Source organism: Penaeus japonicus, unplaced genomic scaffold (assembly GCF_977035675.1).
Source record: "Penaeus japonicus unplaced genomic scaffold, GWHDUDI00000001_assembly GWHDUDI00000037, whole genome shotgun sequence".
NCBI classification, from domain to species: Eukaryota; Metazoa; Arthropoda; class Malacostraca; order Decapoda; family Penaeidae; genus Penaeus; species Penaeus japonicus.
Genome location: NW_028234439.1, coordinates 1,105,399 through 1,132,898, shown reverse-complemented (window position 1 = coordinate 1,132,898; position 27,500 = coordinate 1,105,399). Strand labels below are relative to the sequence as shown.

The window sequence follows — 27,500 nt, the reverse complement described above, 5'->3', positions numbered from 1 at the left end:
GTGCTCTACAATGACTCCTATGCGATGAGTGTGCATCCATTTCTGCCAGATGTTGATGTCGAGCATACACACTGGCTTCCAGAAGTTTGTAAATTGGGGAAACTGGTCACTGCCAAAGACATATGAAAATGGTAAGTACTACAACTGCCAAAGACATATGAAAATGGTAAGTACTACAACTGCCAAAGACATATGAAAATGGTAAGTACTACAACTATCTTTATTTTTTATTGATAAAATTGATGCAAATACATTTTGAATTACAAAACAAGTATCATTACAAATAAATTATCAATCTAAAATAGATTTACCACACATAATACATATAAAGAGGTTAATTCTATGCAAGTATCACCAGCATTTATAAACAAATTCAACCTTTTCTTAAATTGTTCCTTTTCCTTGTCAAAGGATCTTTCTAAAAAAGTTTTTGATTTTTGTTGTTGTTGTTGTTGCTACAAATAGACTAATTCCACAAAAACACAAATTCCTTCGGTGATACCTAGCAGCCGCTGAGATTGGGTTGTTGTTGCCGGGGTTCAGATCAAAGACTGGATACCCATTTTTTACACAGTCAGGTATGGTATAAAATGTGGGACTGGATGCAAAGGACTGGAGCCCCACCAACAGCATGTCTGTTTCTCGAAGGTGCTGTAGGGTAGTCCAGTACTTGGCAACCATGCGCTGTCGGTACTTGGATCGAAACTGCCTGTTTACATCATTGGTTACATCATTCAGGAACTCATAGGTAGCTGAAAAAAAGAGACATTATGTTCAACATAGATTTAAAGTTTGTACAGCTGCTGCTGGTACCATCCCACTAAGGAATATATCAATATAAAATCTAGTAAAATACATCATTCACAAAGGTTTTAAAACACAAAATCCTCTGATATTTGCATAATAGTTTATCTACAATATCAACTTACCCTCAATCCATACTTCTGTGTAGACAGTGGACTGGGTTGGTGGCCAAGCAGCCCTTATATGATACTCTATAAAAATTGAATACTTCCAGGGAAGAACTAGGATCAGCTGGAAATGAAAATGTGATACAAATATCATGTAAAAGAGGTTTCTGAGACTAAAATTACCAAAATATATTGAATAATCTGGTCATTGGACTCACACAAATGGTTTACATCTGGAGGAGTATGAAAAAATACAAAGTCTTTAACAGGCATGACTAAAATCATTTACTTTTCCAAACTGATTTCTCCTTAAAATTAAAACATGGCTTTAATACCTGTATTTGATCATCTGCTATGGTTACTTGCTTAATTGCATAGCCTTCTCTCAGACGACACGAGAGAACAGCATTGAGGGATGTGTTCAATTGCGTCTCTCTCTCTTTCTTCCTCATAAGCTCTGTTGCCTCCTGTGCTATCGGTTGTAAATTGAAGAATCTGCAATGCCAAATGCAATGTTAATTACATTTTTTTATAATATGGAGAAGTAACTAAATGTGCATATCTGACTTTTTAAAAGATTTATCTATTTCATCTATCTCTATCTTTTTTGAGAAACATATATTATAAAACTCTTGATTAATAAAATAAAAATTTCTTAAAAATAATAACAACAACAAAATTTTTACTCAAAACAAATACGTGTGGTTATACACATGTATATCTACTCATAATTCATAGTTTACACAAATTAGTAATACTTTACCAAAAGAGTGAGAAGTATGCATAAAATTACCTATTATTTCCATAATATCCATTGTCAGGTAAAAGTCCATTCATGAATTTCTGGAAGCCCCATGATAATAATGCCTTATGGTAATCATTCATATGATACACATAATCCTCTTCCTGAAATTAGACAATTTTATGACTCTTAACACTAAAAGCATGTTTGGTACTTATTACAAGTTATTCAATAGCAAATATACTCATTATCCTCATTCCCTACATTCTATTATCTTGAATTTAATCCATTATGTTCATTACCTATGTTCTATTATCTTGAGATTAATCCATTATATTATATCATCTAATATTAATTTCAAAGAAAATAGCCCATTTTCTCCTATTATTCCTCCTTTCTATTTGGAACAGGCCAAATCTTGCTTCACTAGAATAATTCAAACGACAAAAAAAAAATATCCCTATATGAGTTTCAGTTTGTTTCCTCAACACCAAAGCTTTGAACGAACGACTCACAATTGGAGGCAAAGTATCCAAGTAGGCTCCACAAGTAGCCGTTGCCAGGAAGTGCATAAGATCGGAGAAAGGCACATATCCCAGAGATGCCTGAGGATGGTAAACTGAACCAAGCTGGAGAAAACTGCATGCGATAGTCTGGTTTCTTAACTGGACTAATAGTATGTCAAACATGGTTGCATCTGGCAGGCTAATCACACCATCTGTGATCACAACAATACCTGGAAAATTGTTAGGAAGTATTGTTAGAAATGTTATTCAATCAACATATTAATGAAACAGATATGAAAAAGGGACTTAAATCCAATTAGTGTATTTGTATGGTCTAAAAACCAACCTGCACTACTGTTCTCGGGCAACAACTGGAGAGCGACGATACCATACCGCAGCATGTTCACAAAGCCAATGTCAGGCGATACCATAGGGTTGGTGACTGTTGTGGGGCCCAAATCAACTGTCTCATCAAATAGCATTCCTGTGACCTTTTCTCTCGCCAGCTGGGACCTATCCCGGGCAATATCTATTTGATCATATGTCTGTGCAGTGGCCTGTTATAAAAGAGTAAAGTTTTAAGACAATTATATTGCTAAAAAGATGAGGCAAACATGTTTTTGATAACAATCATAATATATTGTGTCTTGTCTTGTCTCCAATCTAACTCTTGTCATCAGCTTTGCTATTTTGTTTAATATATATTCTAAATATTATCCTTTTTTCTAAACTTCTTAATTATTCTAGAGCTGCATTGAATATAATTTCTCAAATTTAGCAAATTCTGCACATTTATCTTCACTTTAATAACATTATCATTTCTACACTAGTTATAATAGTCACAATCACAAAACTCATTGCATGCCACAACAGCATTCCCACCTCAGCTAGCTGTGTTTCCAGCATTGTGAGCTTAGCATGTATGCTGTCAAGGAAGGCATCTAGGTTATGTAACATCAGAAGCCAACCTTGCACCAAAACCTGCTGAGACTGGGACTTGAAAAACGGAGTGTGCGCGATGATGGTCAAGTACACCTTTGGCTGGAACAGTAACTGACTTCCTGTTGAAAACAAGAGGAGGAAGACATAATAATCCAGAGGAATGTAGCATTACTCCAGTATTTCACATCTGTTCTAATTTAGATTATTTCCTTTCCATATTCTATAGTAATTCATACACATACATTACCCACAAATAGTTTTTGTTATCCACATTAGCCACAAATAGTTTCTTTTATCCGCATTAGCCACAAATAGTTTTTGTTATCCAGAACTAGAAAACACAGGTTAAATATACCTGGCACATAAAATGGCCGCACTATGCCCTTCAGACATTGCTTCAAGGTAGAGAAAACTTCATCCAGTACAACACTGGCCTTTGTGACATCCACAATGGAGGTGGATGGAGAGAGATCCAGACAGAATACAAGTCGGTATTTTCTTGAGAGAAAGTGCAGGGTAGTTCGTTGAGTGATGCGGTACTTATACAAATGTGAAGTGTCGTAGTCCCATTCTCGGGGAACATCCATAGGAATCACGGATACAACTTCAAGCTCCTCTTCACAGTCACTCTGTGTTGTAAATCAATTGTTTTTCTAAAGATTTTTCTTTATAACAATATTGTAGCAATATCACAAATACGTTTTTATTTAACACCTGTAATTGCTTGGATTACATTTTCAATATCAAAAAATATTTACATTAAAACAAACACACACGCATGTACGCGTGCACATATACACGCACACGCACACACATACACACACACGCACACGCACACACACACGCACACGCACACGCACACGCACACACACACGCACACATACACGCACATGCAAACACACATATATATATCAGAGCTTATCAGTACTGCATGTATGTACTGACACACAAATAATGTACTAGCATAAGCAAACACATACTGAAATTAAAATAAATACTCACTAATTTCACCCTTCTTGGCACTGTTATCACAGAATTGATTCGCTGTAAATACCACTCGGCACGAACATTGCGGGATATCCGATACTCTTTCTTCATTAAGATGTAGACATGTTCAGCTTCGAGGGCTTCTCCTCCCTAAGAACAGAAGAATAGAGAAATGTAAATCCAATGAATCTATAACAAGTAAAAATAATCATACGAAACAATCACTTTATTTATCTTAAAGATCTATCTATATATTATTTTTTTCTTCAAACAAAACAAAGCAAAAGAAAAATTTGTATATTCACAATTCTTTTTTTTTTGTTTTTTTTTTTATAATTGGAACTGTGATAAATTAATAATTAAAGAGGTCAAACTGCAGAAGCAACTGAATTAAACTAATACCACAAGCATTAACAATGAAGTTTCAAGTTAATTATTACTATAAACTAGCTTTCCCACCACTAGTTTGATCATTTGATAAGGACAAATAAAAGATAATCCAGGAGTTAAAAATGAACTAACATTTGTAAAATATTACCCTCATCCCACCTGCTAGCAGTAAACAACCTTAAGAAAAAAACAAGAAACAACAAATATAACAATAATATTACCCCAACTAAGAAATCTTCAATATGACTACTCATCCTATTAGTAAGTAAGAACCATTAAAAGAATCTTACGAGTTTCTATTTGATTATAATAACAACTTGACTTCTTGATCATTGAATTTGGGATTGTTGGATTAAGGTCATGGGAAAACACGAGGTGAATAGATGCAATTAACCCATATGAATTAGTCCAATTCAATAAACTTCCTGAATATCTATTTGTTTTTATAAGATACAATGATTCCAAACTGCTCACTTGAACTCAATAGTTCTGAAATGACTGTTCCTTAGTAAATATAATTAAAAAGTTATGATTTTAAACAGTGCCTACAGTTCTGACACTGCACTGATCATTCAAAATTTAAAGTTATGGCACAAGTCATACCTATTAAATTTGTGCTGATGCAATTGCATGCCCACAACCAGCCACAGCTAGCCTAAACAAAACTAGGCTAACATAACATATCCTGATATAACCTAGAGCTATTACCCCAACTGCACTTGCCTGTAACATTTTCACTACAAATTTTGGGTGCTTGATTTATATCTGATGACCTAATTCCAATTTCCCTCTTCCGCTTTTATCTTGTCTAAAGGTTTTCAAGCTATCACACTTAAATACAAGTCAGTTGTAAAATACAACACAAAGGAATAATGTCTTGTTTTTGCTACTCAGGCCCATAATAGTGCATGAATATCTTGGCTGTTGCAGTAATTTTTTTAAAAACATTTGGTAAGATAGATTATTCGTCTGGACTGTATTTTCCAGCCAAACTGGTATAATTTAACCCTTCCATTAAAGGTGTTTAGTTAGTTTCTTCAGTTGTAACTGCTGAATCATACCAAATGCTAATTAGTATTGCCTTGCTAACAATCATATATAGACTCATATATTATACCATAGTCTATAAAATAATAGAAAACACAACATCTGCAAATGCCAACCCAGGCCGAATAACTTATGATGTGGCCCATCTCGAAAGAGTGTCATGACGTTCGGGGATTTTGGATCACTATGTTATTATATTGTGCTATGAGTAATGAGTGAGTGATGTTGACAATTGCGGTCATAATTATTACAACTGCTGTAATTTAAGCAAAATGGATTTCAATTCACATCCAAAACCTAGATGGCACCACTTTCTTCTAGCACTAGCAGAAGAGAGAGCCTTGAATGGCACCCATCTACGGTCTCTAGCAAGCACCATCTCTACAGAGTGTTGGCACATAGCAAGTTGCTGACTTCTTGCTCTAAAGTACTGCAGATGGAAGATGTGCAGGCAGAATGAGAGGAAAGTGACTCACACCATGCCCAATGCCTATAATGTGCCCCTGTGCCAATAGGGATGCCTTTTATTCTGGCACTCACTGTCAAAAGCACAAGTTTCCTTCCTCTTCCCTACCTCTTCATGCTATCTTCATTTTTGGATAGTTATAAGTTTCATGTTCGTTTGTGACAGTAAACAAGTGCGAAAAAATAAAGTTGCTTTTTGCCCTCCCCTGACACAGCAATATTTCTATTACAATGAGTATAAATTAAAAAATGAGTTGATATGGACCTTGAACTACAATTTTAGTCAACTACACAATTAATAGAGCCTGTGATATGACAGATATGTCTCTAAAAATAGTAAAACACACAAAAAACAAAATGGAAAAATGGCTCTAGCTCAACAATGAGTGACTAAAAGGGAGTGGGAAAAATCAAGGAATAAAACCCATCATGGAAACCTGGGTAAGCAAATCTATCCTCTGTTGGCAACAGGTTAACATGGCTTGCTCGAAAAACTTATCTGAACAACACTTATATCAGCAGCATTGCACGTTCTTTTCATAGCTCACATAGCTATGAAATAGTATAAGCTTATAAACTAAAGCCATAATATATGACACAGTGTTTGCAACTTTATTCCAAATTTGGTCAGGGCTGGGGTGAGCAAACGGACAGTCCAGGCTCATGACAAGTGCGCCCAAAAATCCCAAGGCGTTAGGCCTATGCGTTCGAAAATCCCCGACATTGTAACCATTCAGAGCCAGAATCGCCCCAGCGTGAATGGGTTAACCTAATTCATGTTTTGCTTTTCTTCGACCGCAAGGCTGTGAAAGAGGTTCTTAAGATCTTAAATTGGATATAGTTTTGGTTGTCAGAGTAGCTTCTGACATTTCATAGGTTGCAAAATATTGTCTTCTGTACACAATAGACACTCTTTATACTGTTTTTTTTCCACCTATATATACTTTCTACACAAAGCATCTACTAATCCACATCCTACTGCTCATTGACATCTTTGTCAAACAGTAATCCTTCCTATTATATGAAAATGAATTTTTGTTCTGAACAATCAGCTGACCTGATATTTATGTCATTACTTCGTACATCATTCTGCGAGTAATAACCAAGAAAATTCTTGTATAGAAAAAATGGCAAACATTTTATTTAATGCTGAACCACTGTCAATTACGTATATTTCAATCCATTCGCAATAATCAAAAGCGAAAGCAAACGACTGTCATGAAGTTGTAATCTGATAACAACAGACACGAAAAGGTGCTCGACCCCAAGTCGTAACGACGTATATAATATACCTATACTACCCATTAACGAAAGACCAAGAAATACACAGTTCGCAACACATCAAACTCACCTCCTCATCTGAAGGCACTGATTCATCTGCAGCTGTCATCTCGCGAGTAGCAGCATGAAATGCAGGGTTTGTTTACATTTAGAGAATCTGTGCGCAACAGGACCTCCCACCTCCCGCTGGCTCACAGAGGGACGGCGGGGCTAAACTCTTTTTGTATTACGTTCTCTGATATCATTATCGCCCTTGTCAGTGTTGCAGGTAATGTAATTGTTGTCGGTAATATGATTACTTTTGTTAGAGTAACCATTACGCATATTGCTGTTCTTAACATTATTGCTGTTTTTAATGATGCTCTCATTGTCATCATTATTTGTTCCTATTATTATTGATATTACTATCATTATCACTATTACTATGATTATATCATTACAAATATTGTAAATATTGTCATTCTTATTGTATATATTACCATTACTTTTACTAGCATTATTACCCATGTTGATGTTATTTTTATCATCAATTATCCCATCGCCATTATTAATATATCATCATTATATGTGATATTCAGTGTCTACCGAAGGAGAGATGCGATTCCACAGTCCACCCTATACCCACCCGCGAGGTTCCCTTTTAACGAACCGATGGGTCTGAGCCCATCTTTACTTGATTGCAAGAGTAAGTAAAAATTAAAAACCAGTCTGATAGGTAGGATTGTCTTTATGGAATTGAGTCAAATGTTCATAATCCTGAGTTGGCTGTCCCGGATTACGCAAGTACAAATTCACTGATCCCATGATCCCACGATGCTGTTTGCTGACTGGACTAAGGCTCAGCCAACTATACCATATGGTCCAACATGATGGCCTATTGCAGAAGGTGTCAAGATGCGACCCCCGCGGCATAGACTAGAGGGCAGATTTTGCTGCCGTAAAGCAAAGCCTTGGCGATGTGTAAGTGAAATGCTGTGATCTTCAGATACTCCTATCGAGAGAATTTACATTTGCTGCTATGCCAGTTATTCTGTTGACTTTCTGGTCTGGCAGCCAAGAGTTATGAACTACACTATTAAACCAGGACTTAACTCTGGGTGACTTCGATGCCACTGGAATAAAATTGTATTGACTGAGCAGGTTCTTCAAGCAGACTCACAAGGGCCTGGATTTTGGTCTTGATCTAGACCTCCAAACCAAACGTTGCCTTACACTGACTTTGGACGGCTACCCAGTACCCAATCCAAGTAACTTCAAATGTTTTCAAGCATTGGTGAAAGGACACATCCCTGCCTCATTCTTGAATTCACAGAAAGGAAGCAAACGTTACGAGAGTACTCAGCAATATCTCGAAGTGTAAGGATGTTGCCTACTGTGGATTTTCCAAGAGTGAATCCGGATTGCTTCGGTCTTTCCTAACTCAACAGTTGGTCTCCGATATGCCTCAGGAAGCTGAGATCAATGAAATCAAGCACCCCACCTGATATGCTGAGCAGTGTCATGCCTCGATGGTTATGCTGCAGTCCAAGCAATTCATTTTCTCCTTCCAGAGGAGGATGGTTGCAATTTACTAGAATTATGGTCATTAACAGTATAATCAATTAATTACCAGAATATTACATTCATATCATTTATTTAATCTGGCTAGCAGTGGGGCATCAACCATGGACACTAGAAACAACGTAGGTCACAACGTAGGCCCATAATGATAACTACCATGGGGGTTCATATTACGTACACCTTTGTTCAAGCCACGAATTGCTTGGTCGTCCCCGGTATCTCTTTCACCCAGGGGTGTCTCTGGTGGAGACAGCCTACGGATGGGATCATCCTCAAGGAGTCGACCCAAGAGTCCGTATAGACTGGGTTTGCGATCCAAGATTGTGCGGGTGACAGGTCGTACACTATCCTCACAGTTCAGTCGTTGGTTGAACGTGTGTTCCTACCATCTGGACAATGTGATCCAAGGTTAGAACCTTTCACAAAAGGTGTCAATACGAGACTCCAACGCACAGGATAGAGCTATGTTTTGCTGCCGTATAGCAGAAATGGCAATGCCAGGGCCTTGGCGGTGTGTAGATTGGCCCCCCTATATAAGTACCAGGTACCTCCACATACTCTTCTCGAGAGTATTCATGGCTCCTATTGACAGACTAATGGGTCTGTTGAACTTCTTTTCTGACAGGCCCGTGTAAAATATATGACTTCGATGTCCTCACCACTGAGCGGACCCTCTTAGCAAATCCCTAATGTCCATGATCTTGATCAAAAGACCTTCAGACCCAAGGGCTTCGCCTCATGGCTAAATGCATCAAGACCCACTACTTGTTTTTCCAGAGATTCAGGTAAGTGAGCCACATCATCAGCAAAGTATATATCCATCTTGATATTACTCCGTTGCTCTGCAGTGACTTTGTGTAACAACTTTTCCCAATATCCTTAGTATGAAGTGTTGGAAAGTACAAGGACACAGCATTACATCACCCCCGACTCCACAGGAAGAATACTAGATATGCCCCAACTACCTTACAGTACATTCAGTTTCAGTATAAAGGTCTGTTTTACCCTATCTAATCGGAATACCTCTTAGTCTCAAGATCTCCCATAATGATTCAGAATGGACCGAATTGAATGCCCATGACTTATGCATTTTATTGTAGATTTGCCAGGGGTGAATCCAGATTGATCCGGTCCCTGGTGCTTCACTAGGTGGTCTCTGAAGTGAGAAACTTGTATACTTGTAAACCTGTCCTTACCTGGCTTCCTTGGACCGTGTTGCCCTTTACCCTTTCATATACACCTTCCTTTCCCCTAACTTCTCAGGCCTGAAGATGAAATCCAGGATTTCGAAACTGTTCGAAACTTTTTTCAACAAATCCACTTTGTGTATATGGATTTTTTCTGTCATTGTATCAACGCAGTAGTGTTTTTGCCATCCATCATGGACCCCAAGGTTAAAATCAATTTTCTTTCGTCCCTGTTTACTTCCTTCCCCGATATGGCTTAAGCCTTTCGCACCTACGAGGCTTCGGTCATTTCCACAGCCCGACGGAAAATCCAACTCCGTTTCCTCCGGGACTTCCTCGAGGAACAGTTTTTTTCTTCCTCGATCTCACGTCTCTTGAGGCACTCGGAAGAAGGGTCCTCTTTTCGTGATCATGCACATTCTCTCCTTCTCGGTCGGATTAGTGCTTGTAGGCAGGATGTTGATTCGGCTCGATCCCTTGTCCACCACCCATGCTTACTTCCTTTCCTAGAAGCTCTTCAACACTTCATCCCACGCTGTCCTTGGTCCCGTTCCTCCCTTGCCAATGCTGTCACCATCCTTCGACCACAGGGACTCTTTTCCTGATGTCTCTATTCTTCGAGGTGCTTTCATCTCGGCCCTCGAGCCCCTTCTTCGTACCAAACCTTTTATCGCCAGGCATTACCGAGGGATCTTGCAGAGTCTACGCAGGGAGGTGTCATCAAATTGCCTTCTGACATAAGAAACTTGGTGGTGGTCCTGGACCGTGCTTCCTTCCTGCAAAATGCTCAGGTACAGCGGCTGCATTTGCCAAAAGTTCAGGGTTATAAACCGCCGCCTGCCACACTTTTATAAGGTGCCCAAAATCCACAAACCGGGCGTGCCTCTGCGCCCCCTTATCTCCTCCAGGGCTCTGGGACGCACCCACTTGCTTCTTGGTTGGATCACTCCCCTTCTTGGCACCTTCTCTCCAGTTCACATTCGCCACACCTAGGATTTCACCGCCCGTGTTCGCGGGGTCAAGTCCGCGGCCATGATAAGCTTAAATTTCGAATCTTTGTTTGTTAACGTCCCACTTGATGGTGTCTTGGCATTCTACAGAGAGAATTCCCTCCTATGGACCCTCGTCCTCCTTTGCCTACTGACGTTTTTCTCCAGCTGATCCGTCTGCATGTGGATTCCAACTTCCCTTTCGAAGGACGTTTCAATTCTCAGCCTGCTATACACTGAAGAAGTCCAATCTCTCCGTCACTCTCTTCACCCTCTTAACTGAAGGCTCACCTTTCGAAACGTGAACACTCTGTCGCAATCTGGTCCACACTCTGTCCTCTCTCTGCTTCTAAGGTGGTCACCTATGCCATTCCTTACTCCTCCTGTGAGAAGCAGTACTTTGGAGAGACTGGCGCCTCTCTCATCAAACACAAGTACGATGTATCCAGGGGACACACAAACAACTTACTCTTCTGTCATCAATGGGGCGTGGGTCAGCTGCCCGTATTGTGTTTCCTTTCGTTGATGTCCAACCACGCAGACTAGTGGAATCCTCCACCATAAACTGACTGTCAAATTTCAACCTAAATATTGTTTTTTATCCTGCTGACAGTCTTCCTGTTTCCCACATACTGATTGTTGCCTTACATTGGCCACCCTGCTCACTGATCACCTGACTCTGTAACCTAATCTGACCTATCTTCGGTTCCGCTCGCCTGTCCGTTCCCACCTTTGTTTCTGATCACCTGTCTTTACCTGCCCTTGAAGTACCGTGTTCCAGGAGGATTTCAAAACTGTTCTTTTTCCAATAAACCTATTTTATGTGTAGTGTTTTTTCTGCTTTTGATGCAGTTAACCATAAAGAACGGCTTTTCAAGTTAAGTATGAAAGGACCACTTGGATGATTTGTTATTAGACAGGTGGCAAAACGTAGCTACCAATGGGTACTTTAGTCATTTTACTTTTGTCATTTCTGGTGTTCCTCGGGGTAGTGTACTTGAATCCTTTTCTTTCCATTCTACAAGAGCGATGTTTGTTATGGCAGCTCTTTTAATTGATGGCCTATGCTGAAGATACCTGTTTATATTGCATTATCACTGACCCTCAGAAAAGAACATTTGTGGCCTTTCAAAACAATGAGGATCTGGATTTTTTTGGTGTCAACCATGGTGTCTGAAACTTATTCTAAATTATCATATTTATTCACTCAAGATCTGCTAGTTTTCCTAAACCGTATATCATAATTGACAACCAAATAAGTAATTCTTGTAGTTTACTGAAACTCTTTGGACTAGTACTAAATTCACATTAGAAAGAAAATGTAGAGCCAGGTTTAATTATAAAATTGCATCTAATAGAGTTTATTCCTTCAGTTTGCCTCATTTTGAGTAATATGGTCCAGTGTGGATGGAGCTCTATCTCGTCTTCAGTTTTCTAATGTTTTTTTTTTTTTCAGTTTGACAACGTTTCTACTGTATAGCTTTCATACATATCATTATTGAATGGTTGGATTACTGTTCTTATTTTTATAATAATACAAAGCACCCGCTTCAATGTATTATCAGTTGAATTTAACCTATTTGTCCTACACATTAATTTACAAATGATTGTCCATGCATTCCACTCACTTTGTTCAACCAGAAAAGTCAGTATGTATTTAATAATTATAAAGTAATTTTCTCTCTTCTCTTGAATTTCTCCTCTTCATCCTATTTCCATGCCTATGTTTGCTCACTGAGTGTACTTTACGTGAGTCTATAACAATATCTGACTTTCCTTAGGTGTTTGTTTAAGGATTATAACAATAGCAGTGAGTTATAATTATAATAATCTGATTATTCCCTATAACTGTTCATGGACATTGCAAATGGTGGAATTTTGCCAAATACTGCATTGCATGTTGTCTGTTGCTATGTCATTCATTCCATATAAACATTGAGCTAAACGACAATCAATTCTCAGACTTTGGAGTGAAATAAGGTAGTAAAATAATTCTGTAGACATTATATCTATTGCCAGGTCATAATGTGTATTCCATTACTTAATTAACCATGTGAAGTAGGTTCAATATGTAGTAAAATATATTGTATCCTAGCATAAATTGCCCAACTTTATTCAATTTCTCATCTTTACAAGATTTCCATGATAGGTATGCACATCAAACTACTGGCATATCAAACCAGTCTACTGAATAATTTGTGTTGAACTGGGTCTTTGTTAATTGAGATTTGTATTCTTTTTCTGTGATTGATAAAGATGAAATGGTTATGAAGATTGGAAGTTGGGGCAAAGCACTGGTGTTTTACATTTGGGGATCTTTTTATCATTGTATATACATTTTCTGTCTTCTTCTAGTTCCCTTTCAAAAATATCCAAATCATTTATTCCACACTGGAAAAAACAACTTTTGGTCTTGAAAGTTTCTCAAAAGTATATATTGCTTTTCATCCAATTTGCATTCATTTGGACAAATAGCAGCATGGCTTCCAACCACATCCTTATCTAAACACAATCAAACAAGTTAATCACAAAGTGGGAATTCCTTGTTACTTTTTATTCTCTTAGCAACAATCTCTTGGACATATAAATTGTATATCAGGTGAAGTACATTTTATTCAAAACATTGCATAAACAGCTACCGAATAATAAATTGTTCCTCCAAATAAAAACACGGCAAATAAGAGAAAAACTCAAGTAGTTTTTGAAATACTTAAGGAATATTCTAACAAATAATCACTTTTCAATCTCTTTGTTCCAGCAAATCAAGGTTAATGCTTGCTTGCCGAATCGCAAAATCGCAAGAATGACTTAGTCGGAGAACGTCTTTTAAGTTATTTAACTAAAGTGAAAGCATGAATACAGAAATAAATGGAATGAATATATGCTTTTCTTCTATTTGTTGAAAAATTCAGAAATGAAACAATATCTGAATCAACATCTTAAAGCTTTTAAATAGAATATGTCTGATTCACAATGAAGTCAAAGATTTATTTTTTAAAAAAGAAAGAAACAAAAAGTGGTGTTTCAGAATTTCTTTTCAAAAGAGGATTAAAGGTGTGCTATAGAGCAAAAATATTTTCCCTAAAATTAACTATCAGTATCTTTCCATTGTAATTCATTACATATTATTCTTTTCATGAGCAAAAATTTTACTTATTTGCTAATGCCTCCCCCTGGTTAAAAAAAAGAAAAAAGGAAAAGAGAATGCTTAACCCTCTGCTACCTACACAGAGTAATGGCTTCTTTTGTTTATCATATCATTATTGTTCCCACCCTTTCCACATATATATTCTATGCATGAGACCTTTGAGCTATTAAGAATTGGACAGAACATTTTCAACATTCCTACCATTAAACAACTCAAAAAACATTTATAAACTCATCTGCGATAACATACAAAACTTTACTATGTCATTACCTCTAATGTGACACCTGAAAACATAATAAGGAAAAAATAACAAAGACGTCAGCTAAAGTACATATCAAGTATATATATATTATATATATAATCATATAGCGTTACATATCCAAACTGAATAGATAACAGATACTGCAACAGGGTTATACAAACATTTAATATCAAGATTTAAAGAAAAAAAGTAAAATGTACATCACATTCTTTTCTGAAAAATATTCATCACTGTTGATGCACTTTCTGTATACAAGAAACCAGCCATGAATTTCCAATAGGTAAGACTCTCCAGGTCAACAACACTGTAATGAAAGACAGGTGTAAATATCCCCTCTGAACATAGCTCCTTCCAACTATAACAGTTTGTAAAGACTGAGGAAACATTTTATCATCAAAGCAATAGGTTTAAATCCTCTATTTTGCCTCCACCATTCTTTCAAGAGAGCATTCTGCAAAACAGTCATACATTCCAAGAGTCATTGCATCTCAAACCCCAGAGAAATTCCCTTGTCCAAATACATCCTCATAACTAAGAAAAATGCACTTAAGGGGTTAGCACAATATTCACATCATATACCTATACATCAGCATGACATCTTGGGAAACACCATGCATGTAAGGCAGCAGGCACTAGTATGACACTGAGTAAGGAGGGTAAAACCAAGCGTCTCCAATCCCTGGAGCGGTCAACATGGTCACGTTATGCATGATTGAAATGAAAAACGCAGCAGTTATATCAGGGTAAATGATGTCTTTATCACATACAGCTAAAAAAAACGAGGATGGAAAAAAAAGGAAAGCAGCAGCTTTCTTGATTGTGATCATTGGTCATCTGGAATAAAATATAAGCTGCACTAACTTAATATCTACATATGGATAGCATAAGCATTATCAATAATATAAACATTTGTTTTGTCCTTCATTGGCCATTTTCCTTTCTTTCTCAATTTATATAGAGGCATCTCAGTGGTGCGATAAACTCACTATACCAACCAATGGCCAGTACCACTGTAAACCATCATCCAGTTTTTAGTTCACATTATAAATATTGTGGAGTCCTGTGTCCCTGAGAATCTTCAGAGGGCCAGCCCAAAGACTGAGACAATGCAATACATTGTTTTGTTTTCCCAGCGGACGGTGCACGAGCCGTCAGTGGTGTTGTCCCAGTAGCACGAGCTGGCAGTGTGTAGCCCTGCTCCGTTCTTCTGCATGATGACACATGTCACTGTGGGGAGGTATAGATCAGCTAATTACGTTTATGCATCTTTTTTGATTATGACTATATATGTGTATATATACATTGCCTTCTATAATTACATACATTCATACAGGATCTATATACAGAAAGTCTGAAGGATAAACATGACAATATCATATCTTGAAAAATATAAATCAACATATATATTTATCAAATGATTTCAAAACAATTGTATGGAGAAAATAATAGAAAACTATTGCAAAATTTCTGAACAAATGAACTAATTAATGAACTAATACACAACAGAAGACCTCCAATGTATGCTAAAGGGTAAAAATAATCAATTTAGCAATAGAGGAATGCAAAATGAATTGATGTAGGCATCCTACTTCTCTATTTGTTTGCTTCTTAATAATGAGTTATTCAATAAAATTTTGAAACTGCTGAAAAAAAAGAGTTATGTACCAAAAGATTTCTTGTATCATTTCTCAGTACAGATAGGTTAAAGATTTTAGATTTAACTCTTTTTACACAAAAAATTGCCTAATATGCATATGCTTAGCCCTTAGAGCAAAAAAATACTGTTGTTCCTAGGGACATGTGGATGAAACACAGCAAAAGTCATACAAAGGAATGACTTAAGATTGTTTAATTCTGCAGTAAATCAGAAAATCACATTTTTCTCATTTTGTGCAATCATAGTCATCTTTTAGAGGTTAATAGGAGTATTGTAATTATAGTTGATAGTTCTCTTGCTTCATCTGTTATCTATCTGAGAAAAAAGGAGTCTGTTATGAAATCCACACATATCAAAATTGGAGTGAAAGAGAGAGGAAAACTAAAATCCTATGATTAACCATCACTCATGCAGTTCTAAACAGCAGAAAAGGGGATAAGGTTAAAAACCATATCAAATCACTGAATTATTTTCATTTTTCCACCTGACTGTGAAGTACAACAATGAGGGAAATGCATATCAAAGCTAGTTGTGAAAGAAGGGGGTGAAGTTTATAAACTCTAACAGGAGCTGGTCCAGGAGTGGTTATCATTCATACCTTGCTACTGCCACTGAAGGGGGAGGTTACGTTTTAGGCCACATCAATTTGCTGGGTTTTTTTAACTATTGTTAATGGTAAATAATTGTGATTAGGCTAAAAGTTACTGACAGACTATGATATATGTATGGTATGCCTATGGGACTAATTGCTTATATTTTGGTGGTGATTCATTGAGGATCTGCATTTTGAGCAAGAAAGAAATTGAAGGAATATACCCCACAGAGAGGCTAGGGATTTTTTGGCATTGGAGTTAACTGTTTGAAATACTTCTACAGTTGCTGTTGTCTCTTTCTCTTTCTCTTTCCTCTTTTCCTTCTTTCTCTCAACCCCTCACTCCCTCATTATCTCATTCTCAAGATATGGAATACTTGGCTATGGAAAAGGTTTGTACTCTCTAAGTCTGTCTCCAAAATTTCATTAATTTGGAAGGGACAAATCTATTCTATAACAAAAATAGGGCTGTAAGGCTTTTTATAACATATATGAACAATACTTATAAAATACAACACAAAGTCACTCTTAAGATAATACAAATTGATATATATCCGATGCCAGACAAAAAGAACATGGCCAAACTCACCGATATATTTGAAGGCCTTGTTGAGTTTTGAAAGGTTTCCGAGGACGTTCTCCACCACTTGCGACGTCCAATTATTTACTTTGGCGCTTGTATATGCATTTCCACCTATTACGGTTTCTATGCTTTCTTTGATAATTGTGCTCACCTCGTCCACAACAAACTGGTGCTGTTAAAGAAAGACAAAATTAAGTTCTAAACTAATTCTAAAATCTATTTGACGTTGAATAATAGACTGGTAAATGTTACTGACACTCCCATGTTTTTGCCATTGGCCTATTCCTATGGCTTCTGCACCTGTTTGACCTCTTGATATTACCAATGCATCTCCATCTATTATATTCTGGTAAGACAGGGCTTGTAGACCTCTCTGGCAATTTACAGGGTCCCTAGCATTTAATGAAAACAAAATTCCCTGATCTTTGCTGACATCAAAATTTTGCTTTACAATGCAATGGAGCAAGAAACCCTTACATAGCTACCGCAGCAACCTATAGAGAGATCTACATGCAATTAAGCATTTTATCATATCTAATTTTTCCATTGGATATGCTAATTATGCTAATAAGACAAAATATAACTTTCTCTTTTGGGCTGATAACATTCCCTGTCTTTTTCCTTGTTTTGAGGTCTTGTTCTCAGATTCCCTGGCTGGAAAAAGGGAAACTATTTTTGAGTTTTTTTCCCAAACATCCAGGATGGCTGCAAACTTTGACCATCATATAAATAATAAATGAAAGCTATATCTTGCCAGCCTTTACAGGGTAGTCTATTAGCATCTGCTAAAGAAATTGCATCATATGGCTCCACTATCAGGTTAGGCTTACAGCTTTCATCACAGAACACATCAAGTCTTAACTGGATCTGAATACAGCCAATTCCATTACAAGAAAATGGTCCACTTCATATGACACTTCTAGTTAATAAGGTTTACCCCAATTTGTGTGAAACAGTTATTTTTAAGGCCTTACCTTTCCTTCTTTGCTCAATTTTTATTAATCTTATTCTTATTGCATCTTCCTTAGTTCTTAAAAACCAAATAGGAATAAGTATGAGAATTATAACAGGAAAAAAATATTATCAATGGGGTTTCTCTTTCATCTTCAAACAATAAAACTATGTCCTATTTCAACAATAATGCATTCTGGGACAAACTAAATCACACTTTAACTAAAAATCCAAAACGACGAATTACAAGAAACATAAAGAGAGAAACGGAGGAGAGGCAAAAAACAAAATGAAATAAGAAATGAAATATCCTTCTACCCCAAAAACCGAGCAAATTCCTCCCCATTCTTGAGGCACTTCCAGTTATTTCCATCAAAATCAGAGCTAATTGCAGACTTTCCCCATCTTCCCAAGCCTCTAATGTAAACTCACCTCTTCGTTCTGTGTGTTATCATCCATCTTTTAGTCGTGGAAGGCGGAAAAAAGACGAAAATCCGATAAATAAGGTGACAGGTAGAGGATTTTAGTCTCGCCTTCGAGCAGCTGACACAACAACACCACTTGTGCGGATCCCTTGGTTGGAATCATTGGTTTATTCTATTTCCCTATGTTTTGTACTCTTGTGCCTTTATTTTTGTATAATCTATTTCTTTGAGTTTTTTGTATTTTTCTTGTGAGTTTCGGGTAGGCAAAATTTGTATAGGAGTTTTTTTTAATATGTTCAATATTGAATTAAAATCTATTAATATCATTCGGATACACTGGGATGATTCATATATTTCCTCTCTCAGAATTTTATTTCGTCGAAATTTTCTTCCTCATCCACTACGCAATCACAAATAAATCACAAAATATACAAAATAAGCCTCCAGAAATCCACCTGCAGTAATTTAGAAGTTATAATAAAAATCCAATTAATCGAATCTGGCAACACGCACGACCACAAGAGAAAAAATCGCACGATTTTTTACCTTATCTCCGAGCGCCAGATGGTCGAAAATTGGATGCAGACTTTCTAACCACACGGGAGAGACCGGTGTTGTATTTCAGATATATTTTTATGATCATTAAGATAACTCATTTTCTTTGTCATCATTGTCTTAATGTCTTCTTTTACATGTTATGTATTTGACGAAAGGTCTTAGATGTGTTTCGTTACTGCACGAAACAGAGTCTGACTGTTCCCTTATTGCATTTCATGCTGTTCACTTTTAAAGGCCGAAGTCCTAACTTTTTTCGAGTGTTTTCGAGTATTTCAAGGTAATTTTTGTGTTAAGTATAGGTAATGCACTTATAGATGATGCAGTTATTGGCTTTTAGTTGCCTTTTAGCTACTTATGATGATGTGACATTGTTTAGATAAGGTGCAGGTTGATAAAATTGTTGTGTAAGATTGTATAAGTATTGTAAGAACCCTATGCAAACAAACAGTATAAAACGGGAAGGTAATTGTATGTAATAGGATCGCTCAAATCAATGTCATGGCCTTCATACAACAATATATCTCTCAGGAATATTCAGCAATATAGACTATGGACTGTTTCCTTAGCTGACTTTCACCTTAGGGGTTGAGAGGATTATTCACCTAACTATATCTTACCAGAATAAATGTTATGGAAAATTGTCATTTCCAGAGCATGAGATGCAAGGGTCATTGCAGCAATGGACAGCCTTGTCTGTGTCATTTTCTATTCTAAATAGTTTTGGTTTATGCATTAAATTATGCTGATTCCCCAAGTTTTTCTTTACCTTTATTTAGCCCTATGCTGAATATGGGTTATTATATTATTAGTTTTTAAACATTTATCGACAACTACAAAATTTAATAAAAGTGAATGTGTTTAGCTTTTTGTTCAAGTCTATGCACATTGTTTCTAAGCTTTTCTTACACAAAGCAAATTTAGTCAGTGTATGCACAACATTTGTTTATTTTATTTAAGACAGAGATAGATTCAAGGAAGTCGCCTTCCAAACAACCAAATCTTGAAGCTTTTTATCATTAATACATGACCTACTTTTCACCTCAAAACAATTAGTTTATCCCTTTTTTCCTACAAGAACTCAAAAACTAAAAAATCATTTTTCAAATAATACAATTGGGGTTGTAGACCTATTTCGGGTAAGAATAAGAATACAAATGTTAAAAATTGATATATACAAAGCACTGAAAATAGCCGAAAATATAAAAGATTACAAAAATGGATGGTCTCCTTTAGCATTACTCTTAGGGTTCTTTGTCAAAAAAATTTCAGGTATTATGGTATGTGCATTTGAGTATATCAACCTCTTTAAATCTTTCAGTTTCTTAGATGTTTAGAATTTACATTTATTCTGTTTAAATATTGGGAAGTGATATTAGGAATAACTTCCTCTAATATCTATTGTAGTGTTTTCTTAATACTGTTCATAAATATGAAAATAATAATTTTTGGTTAATTTTTTCTCTACAGGCAGACAAATGCTAAGTTGGTGCAGAGTAGCGCATACATTAAAGAATGTCAGCTATTATAGCAAAATCGCCCCAAAAGAGGTTTTTGATGTGGCAGTGGTCGGAGGAGGTCACGCGGGTACTGAGGCCTGTGCAGCGGCTGCCAGAATGGGAGCCAGGACCGTTCTCATAACTCACAAGAAATCAAAAATTGGTATTTCACTATTTGTGTGTGTGTGTTTGGGGCTGAAGAACATCTCAAAAGAAGTGTTTGGATTTGGAGCATTTTACTAACATGTAAACATAGGCACAGATTGTTTGGACTATATAGTAGTTAGATAACAGTGATATCATGTGTTGATATGTACAGATAACTGGTTCTTGTCTTTTGCAGAGAAAGGTCCTTCTCTTTATCTCTTCAATGTCAATAGCAATATGTTTCTCAATAAAACATCCTTCAATTATATATCTGATATATAGAAGGATGACTTTTTTTTGTAATATTGATGATTTTTCATTTCAAAAGGCGAGATGTCATGCAACCCTTCCTTTGGGGGCATTGGTAAAGGTCACTTAATGAGAGAAGTTGATGCTCTCGATGGCCTTTGTGGCAGAATATGCGATCTCTCAGGAGTTCATTACAAGGTTTGTGCTGTTCATAGATATCCTGTTTTTGCTTCAGTAATTTAAAATGTATGATCTATGATTTCCTATTTTCAAACTGATTTTTCGTACTGCTAATTTCTTATTCATCCATTCCATCATAATTTTTCTCTTTTCTTTCTTGAATATTCATAGATTATATGGTTATTAAATAACATCCCAGGTTATCAAGAAATCTTTTTAGAGCAGTGATAATCTGGAGATAATTCTAGATATAAAGTCTAAATGAACTTTTTCCCATAGATTCTGAACCGTAGAAAGGGCCCAGCGGTTTGGGGCCCTCGAGCACAGATAGATCGCACCTTATACAAGCAACATCTCCAAGAAGAAGTCTTCCAGATTCCAAACTTAACAATAGTTGAGGGAGCTGTAGAAGACTTGATTTTAAGGGAAGGCAGCTCTCCCAATAGCAACCAAAATGGTGATTTTTTTTCTCTTTATTAATCTTGTGCTTCCTTTTTTGTTGTAGTATTAATACAAACATCAGTGTGTTTTGTATTTAGAATTACATCTTGAACTTTTAGCAGCCTTTTTTTTCACTAGCATTATGATTCTAATAATGATCCTGATATAAAGACATTTACAAAGACTAACAAATAGTAAAAAAAAGTTACATGGATATTAAATTTTAGTAGTTAAGGATTAAGAAACATGACTGAAGTTCTTTACACCAACTATCCCTACAGATTTAAAGAGGATGGCAGAATGCTGTGGCATTGTTCTTGGCAATGGCGAAGAGATCCTATGTGACAGTGTTGTCATCACCACAGGGACTTTTCTGAATGGATCAATCAACATTGGGTTAGATGTCAGACCAGCTGGAAGACTGGGCGATGAGCCAGCCATTGGATTGGCAAATACCTTAGAGAGATTACAGTTTAGGCTTGGTAGACTTAAAACAGGTCAGTATTACTCAGTCTTTTTGAACTGATTTTATTTTATATATTTTTTGCTTTAGTTTCCCTAGTAAAATTGTGCAAGACATGAAGAAATCTCTAATATTCATTTCATTTGCATTTTTCAAAGATTACCTGAGATTACAAGCAGGCATGAAATCCGTTAAAGACAGCTTCGTAAGTCATTTTACTCTCTTCTCTGTATACTATTTATTAACATTTCCCTGTTTTCAGGAACTCCACCAAGAATTGCCAATGACACTATAGATTTCTCAGTTTGCTTGACACAAGAACCAGACAAACCTCCTGTGCCTTTCTCTTTTATGAATGAGAAAGTTTGGATTAAGGTAAACAGTCCTGAGGATCTAAAATGCTGTTTGTTATTGTAAATTAAGAGGACAGTTTGTTTACATGACTTGCCATTATTTTGCTGTTTTTTCATATATACCATTTGCATTAAGCACTAAAGTTCAGTAGTAATTGTATATAGGCTATATTAATAAATATAAGATATATTTATAAATATATTTGATGGTTTTGCTTGAATCTACAGCCAGAAGATCAACTCCTGTGCCACCTTACATATACCACACCTGAGGTTGACAAAATCATCAGAGAAACTCTGCACCTAAATCGACATGTGCAAGAGGAAACGAGGGGACCCAGATACTGCCCTTCGATTGAGTCTAAAATCTTGAGGTGAATAGCAGACATTTGAGTTATTATTTAGATAAACTGTCAGAATGAGTGATAGAATTTATATATATATATAAATCTATATATGTATATTTATAGATGTAGATATTAATATGTATATATATAGATGTAGATATCAATATGTATATACATATACATACATATATGCATACATATTGATCTTCATTACTGCATCACTTTAAGATTATGGTTGTCCTACTATAGTTGTTAATTTTTCATAGATGACTTCTATTTGAAACATAGATTTCAAGGAAGAAGACACCAGGTATGGTTGGAGCCAGAAGGGCTGGAGTCAGACCTAGTGTATCCACAGGGCTTATCCTGTACAATGCCCCCAGAACACCAGCAGACAATGCTAAGGCTCATACCGGGATTAGAAAACTGTCACATGGTTGTTCCAGGTGTGTAGAGTGTGTATGTCAGTTTGATATACTGATAAAAATGAGCTTTTAAGCTTGATTCTACTCGGTTTCTCTCTCTGTTGCTCTCTTTTTTCTTTTTTCTTTTATATATGTGTGCAAGAGAGAGATAGATTAAATGATAGGTTGGTTAGGGAACTATGTTTATGTCCCTCTTTTCGCATCTTCAACATATAATTTGTCATTGACTATCTGATTTTACCTTGATATATATGAATATCATTAAGATATTAATTATTTCCTCTCTTTTGCTAATTTAGCTTTGATTTCCAGGGTATGGAGTGGAATATGATTATGTAGATCCAAGAGAGTTAACTCCCCAGCTCGAAACATGCCGTATCTCTGGGCTCTTCCTGGCTGGTCAGATCAACGGCACAACCGGCTATGAGGAAGCTGCTGCCCAGGGTATAATTGCTGGAATTAATGCTGCAGCAAAGGTGATTTTAGACAACCTTTTTGTTTTCTGCCTTAATCTGGCAATCAGGATATTACGGATATGTATATATATCTGTGTGTATGTGTCTGTGAGGGGGGGGGATCCAAACAATTATCAGGGATTACAGGTGTGTGTGTTTAAGAGTAAATATACATATATATGTGAATGGAATAATGTATGTGAATGTTTCTCTTTTAGGCACTGAAAAGAGATGGTATCACTGTAGATCGTACTGAAGGCTACATTGGTGTCCTCATTGACGACCTAACAACACAGGGTACCTCTGAGCCATACCGAATGTTCACCTCACGTGCCGAGTACAGGCTTCAATTGAGGCCCGACAATGCTGACCTTCGACTGACTGAAAAAGGTGAGGAAAGTTTAAGTTCCTTTTTTTTTATTAATTAATGAATTAATAAATTTATCTATTTATTTATTTATTTATTTATACTCTTCAAGGATTCCTAGCTTCTTTGTGATCTATCACCATGAAAGCGAGAATAAAGAGAGACTGCATTACAGTCCTTTCTTTTTACAAGCTGAATAGTTGCTTTTTATTAGGCATTAGATGAGTAATTATAAGGGATATGAGAAACTGACCAATGAATATGCTCTTTATACTAAAAGGACACAGGGTAGGATGTGTATCAGAGGAGCGATTCAAGAAAACAGTGAACATGAGAGAGAAGCTAACAGAAGGCCTAAACATACTGCGAGATGATGTCCGCAGCTTCAGGACTTGGGCTCAGCTGCTTAACAGGCATGAACCCAAAGCACCAGTTCTCAAGAGGTAAGTTCTTGTTTTAGGTGATCTTTGAGCTTTTCTTCTTCATCTTCTTTTCATTAGTTTCCTTTTCTCCTTTTCTTTTCATCTTCTTCCACTGCCTTTTCATTTAATTCTTCCCCTATTTATATACTTTCATCTCTTCCTTCTGTCCCTTTGTCTCTTACAAGTTATTTTTTGTTGTTATTATTATTATTCTCTGGTTCTCTGTTTTTTTTATTTATTATTTTTTTTTTTTGTTCATTAATAACTGAACTTTTTTATGAACATCTGTATCTATCCACATATCTATAGATAGATAGGTAGATATAGATGTGTATATATATAGGTGTATAACAGCAGAAGTTCAGGTATAAAAAAATGAAGATGAAAATAAAAATATCACCCCCCCAAAAAAAAAGACAAAAGCTTACTCTCATCTAAAAATTATTAAATAAAATAGGTGAGAGAAAACCTCACTCTCCTCTCCATTCTCTCCCATATAGTGGCCTGGAGCTTCTCGGAACCCCAAACTGGCATGTGACAATTGGAGAAATGGCAGAAGCTGAACCAGCCTACCGTCCTTTTGCAAGCGACCCCATAGTAGCAGAGAGGCTGAAGATAGAAGCCTTGTATGCCGAGCACGTGGCAGCCCAGAGCGAAGAGATTGAAGCAGTTCGCAGGGACCTCTCTCTCGTCATCCCTCTTGATATGGATTACTATTGGTAAGGGGTCTTGATCTTTCGTACTTTTGTGTATGTATGTACATATGTGAATATTTGTCTGTTTGTTTTACCTTCTTTGTATAAATGACCATTTATATGATCTGTTTTGATGGGATACCTGTGTTGTTTGCAGTTCTTCTATCAACATATCCAATGAGATGCGGAGCAAATTGTCAAAAGCCAGACCAGCAACGGTAATGGATGTGGATTGTTAAGAGTTCGGAAATGCTGTAGAGTTTGTAAAATGAGAACTTAAATCTGTGCATAATGAAATATATGTCAGAATATGGGCATTTTCACTTCACTTTCCAGCATAGTCTTTATGCAAGTCTTAATTTAAAAGGTTCTTTTTCTTGATACAGGATTATTGACAGCTCCCACTAGACCCCCTGGCTTATAACCTCAAACCTTCAGTGCCTTAGTACCCCCCCCCCCCACCACCACCCTTTGAAACATCTTGAGATCTGCAATTGAGTGTTACTTAAGTCCTTTTCTTTATGATATAGCAATATTCCCTAAACTAAGACACTATTAAAGACTGACATTACTTAATTAATTTCTCTTTTGCTCTTGACATCCCAGATTGCAGCAGCAACCCGTGTTGAAGGCGTCACCCCAGCTGCAGTTGTAACTTTGTTGAGACATGTGCAACGCAGGCAACATGAATATGCTCAGATGTTGTGAATAGTAGTAGTCAGCTTAATGAAAGTAAATTTATGTATTTATTAATAAAATTTAACAAGTGATGATTATATTTTTATTAACAAACAAAATATTCAACAAGATGCTTTGTAGACCAGAACAGCTGGTCCGTGTGTATAGATCTCATGATTTCTTGCAATAAAAAAAAATTATCATGATTTTTTTCCTGAGTCACTACATTTTGATTTCAAGATCAAGGAACTTCATCTTATTTTTTTCAAAGTATTTGTTTTTTTAATTATTTATGGAGGAAATAACAAAAAAAAAAAAACTTTAACAAAATGAATGCATGAATAGCTACTTTGTGTACTTTTTGTGCAAAGTGAATAATTTTAAAATAGGTAAGATTCAGGGCGTAGCATGAACTAGTTTACTATGAAATAATTTGTTCCCTAAATTTCCTCAGTCCTTCTATTTTCCTTTCAAGTTTTCCAGGCGATTTTGAACCTCCTCTACTCAATTTCTCTCTTATTTTTTTCCTGCTCTCTCTTTTCTTTTCCCTGTTCCATGTCTTCTGTCATGGTGGACAATCCCTCCTGTCTTGCTTCTGCAATAAGGAGGCATCCAGACCAAGGGAGGTAGCTAGGTACTTGGCTTTCATGACTGTCTCGTAGGTTGGGTGCTGGTTCTTTGAGAGGAACCACAAGATCTCTGCAAAAATTGTGATATAGTCAATATCTAAGAAATACTTTGTTGGTACATTCAAAGAAAAAAAAGATTAGGCTTCTCTTCCTTAAGATGAATGGTAAAAAAAAAGAAATAAAGTCATATGGCTCCTCAGGGTAACATCTGCCTTAAAAAAGTAACTTTCATTAGAGAAAGTGCTTTGTCTACTTACGAGTGTGTGCTGTACCAAGGGGCAGTTCATCACACTGCCATGCCAGAGCATAGTTATAGTAATCAGTGGCTAGTATGCGGTACTCTCCTTGTAGAACTGAAAAGTTGTAGAATTGTTTAATGTTGCAATAATTACCGTCCAAAGGAGAAAGAAGAGTAAAAAAAAGGGGGACAACTTGTCTTTAACTAACACATCTAATCAGATATTTCAATATGACTTTTTTACTTCAAAATGTCTAATCATAAAAACTCACTAGGAATGCTTGGTCGTTGTACGACATAGTGAATAACCGCTGGCTCATAGTCATCAAATGTTAATCCGTTTTCTATGTTGAAAACTCTTCCTGTTCTGAAATAAATGTATTTTGTAACTTAGTTTTACCTACCATATAAATAATATGGGATATATTATAATTTTCATTTGTTTCCTTCAAGTGCATGTTTTCTTTGACTGATGCAATATTAAAGGACCAGCAAGAGAACATCCGTGTATGTGTGGATGTATGTATGTAAGTATATATATGTGTGTGTGTGTGTGTGTGTGTGTGTGTGTGTGTGTGTGTGTGTGTGTGTGTGTGTGTGTTTGCGTGTGTGTGTGGGGGGGAGGTATTCCCAAATGAAGGCCTCAAACAATTATGAGATAAAGAGGAACTGTAATGAGCCATTTGCATACAATAAAAGGCAATAATCAAATGTATGTCACATATCAAGGGA

The 27,500-nt window shown here is 36.4% G+C and overlaps 4 protein-coding genes across 25 annotated transcripts in view; 1 reads left to right on the top strand and 3 right to left on the bottom strand.

Annotated features, from left to right (window-relative positions):
- The window catches only part of LOC122258950 (KICSTOR complex protein SZT2), a 106,745-nt gene extending 96,748 nt beyond the window's left edge, over nucleotides 1–9,997 (bottom strand). For all 21 annotated transcript variants that reach the window (XM_043025260.2, XM_043025266.2, XM_043025273.2 and 18 more), the window contains exons 1-11: nucleotides 7,342–9,997; nucleotides 4,104–4,238; nucleotides 3,457–3,730; nucleotides 3,042–3,220; nucleotides 2,506–2,716; nucleotides 2,169–2,389; nucleotides 1,705–1,817; nucleotides 1,247–1,406; nucleotides 930–1,035; nucleotides 503–752; nucleotides 1–109 (exon numbers count right to left, since the gene is read on the bottom strand). The exon at nucleotides 1–109 is cut by the window's left edge and continues 47 nt beyond it. In XM_043025260.2, coding sequence (XP_042881194.2) covers nucleotides 1–109; nucleotides 503–752; nucleotides 930–1,035; nucleotides 1,247–1,406; nucleotides 1,705–1,817; nucleotides 2,169–2,389; nucleotides 2,506–2,716; nucleotides 3,042–3,220; nucleotides 3,457–3,730; nucleotides 4,104–4,238; nucleotides 7,342–7,380 — 1,797 coding nt within the window. In that variant the 5' untranslated portion in view covers nucleotides 7,381–9,997. The remainder of the gene's footprint in view (nucleotides 110–502; nucleotides 753–929; nucleotides 1,036–1,246; nucleotides 1,407–1,704; nucleotides 1,818–2,168; nucleotides 2,390–2,505; nucleotides 2,717–3,041; nucleotides 3,221–3,456; nucleotides 3,731–4,103; nucleotides 4,239–7,341) is intronic.
- A 3,549-nt stretch (nucleotides 9,998–13,546) lies between these two features.
- On the bottom strand, nucleotides 13,547–18,790 carry Dlc90F (dynein light chain 90F). The gene is made up of 3 exons (XM_043025259.2): nucleotides 18,633–18,790; nucleotides 17,256–17,421; nucleotides 13,547–15,644 (listed from the first exon to the last, which is right to left on the bottom strand). The coding sequence occupies exons 1-3, from the start codon at nucleotides 18,657–18,659 to the stop codon at nucleotides 15,496–15,498; spliced, it is 342 nt and encodes a 113-aa protein (XP_042881193.1). The 5' UTR covers nucleotides 18,660–18,790; the 3' UTR covers nucleotides 13,547–15,495.
- A 353-nt stretch (nucleotides 18,791–19,143) lies between these two features.
- Nucleotides 19,144–25,994, top strand: LOC122258947 (5-taurinomethyluridine-[tRNA] synthase subunit MTO1, mitochondrial). Of its 2 annotated transcripts, none has more exons than XM_043025257.2 (14): nucleotides 19,144–19,236; nucleotides 20,651–20,842; nucleotides 21,155–21,273; nucleotides 21,535–21,712; nucleotides 21,978–22,193; nucleotides 22,422–22,534; nucleotides 22,741–22,886; nucleotides 23,148–23,305; nucleotides 23,597–23,760; nucleotides 23,958–24,129; nucleotides 24,387–24,549; nucleotides 25,029–25,247; nucleotides 25,381–25,441; nucleotides 25,830–25,994. In XM_043025257.2, exons 2-14 carry the CDS (start codon nucleotides 20,659–20,661, stop codon nucleotides 25,929–25,931), a joined length of 1,995 nt encoding a protein of 664 aa, XP_042881191.2. In that variant the 5' UTR covers nucleotides 19,144–19,236; nucleotides 20,651–20,658; the 3' UTR covers nucleotides 25,932–25,994. The 2 variants fall into 2 exon arrangements, with proteins under 2 accessions (XP_042881191.2, XP_042881190.2); XM_043025256.2 differs by lacking the exon at nucleotides 19,144–19,236 and adding an exon at nucleotides 19,323–19,460.
- Nucleotides 25,991–27,500, bottom strand: part of LOC122258948 (apolipoprotein D-like) — a 7,437-nt gene continuing 5,927 nt past the window's right edge. The window contains exons 4-6 of the mRNA XM_043025258.2: nucleotides 27,041–27,135; nucleotides 26,788–26,883; nucleotides 25,991–26,600 (exon numbers count right to left, since the gene is read on the bottom strand). Of these exons, the coding sequence (XP_042881192.2) occupies nucleotides 26,467–26,600; nucleotides 26,788–26,883; nucleotides 27,041–27,135 (325 nt within the window). The 3' untranslated portion in view covers nucleotides 25,991–26,466. The remainder of the gene's footprint in view (nucleotides 26,601–26,787; nucleotides 26,884–27,040; nucleotides 27,136–27,500) is intronic.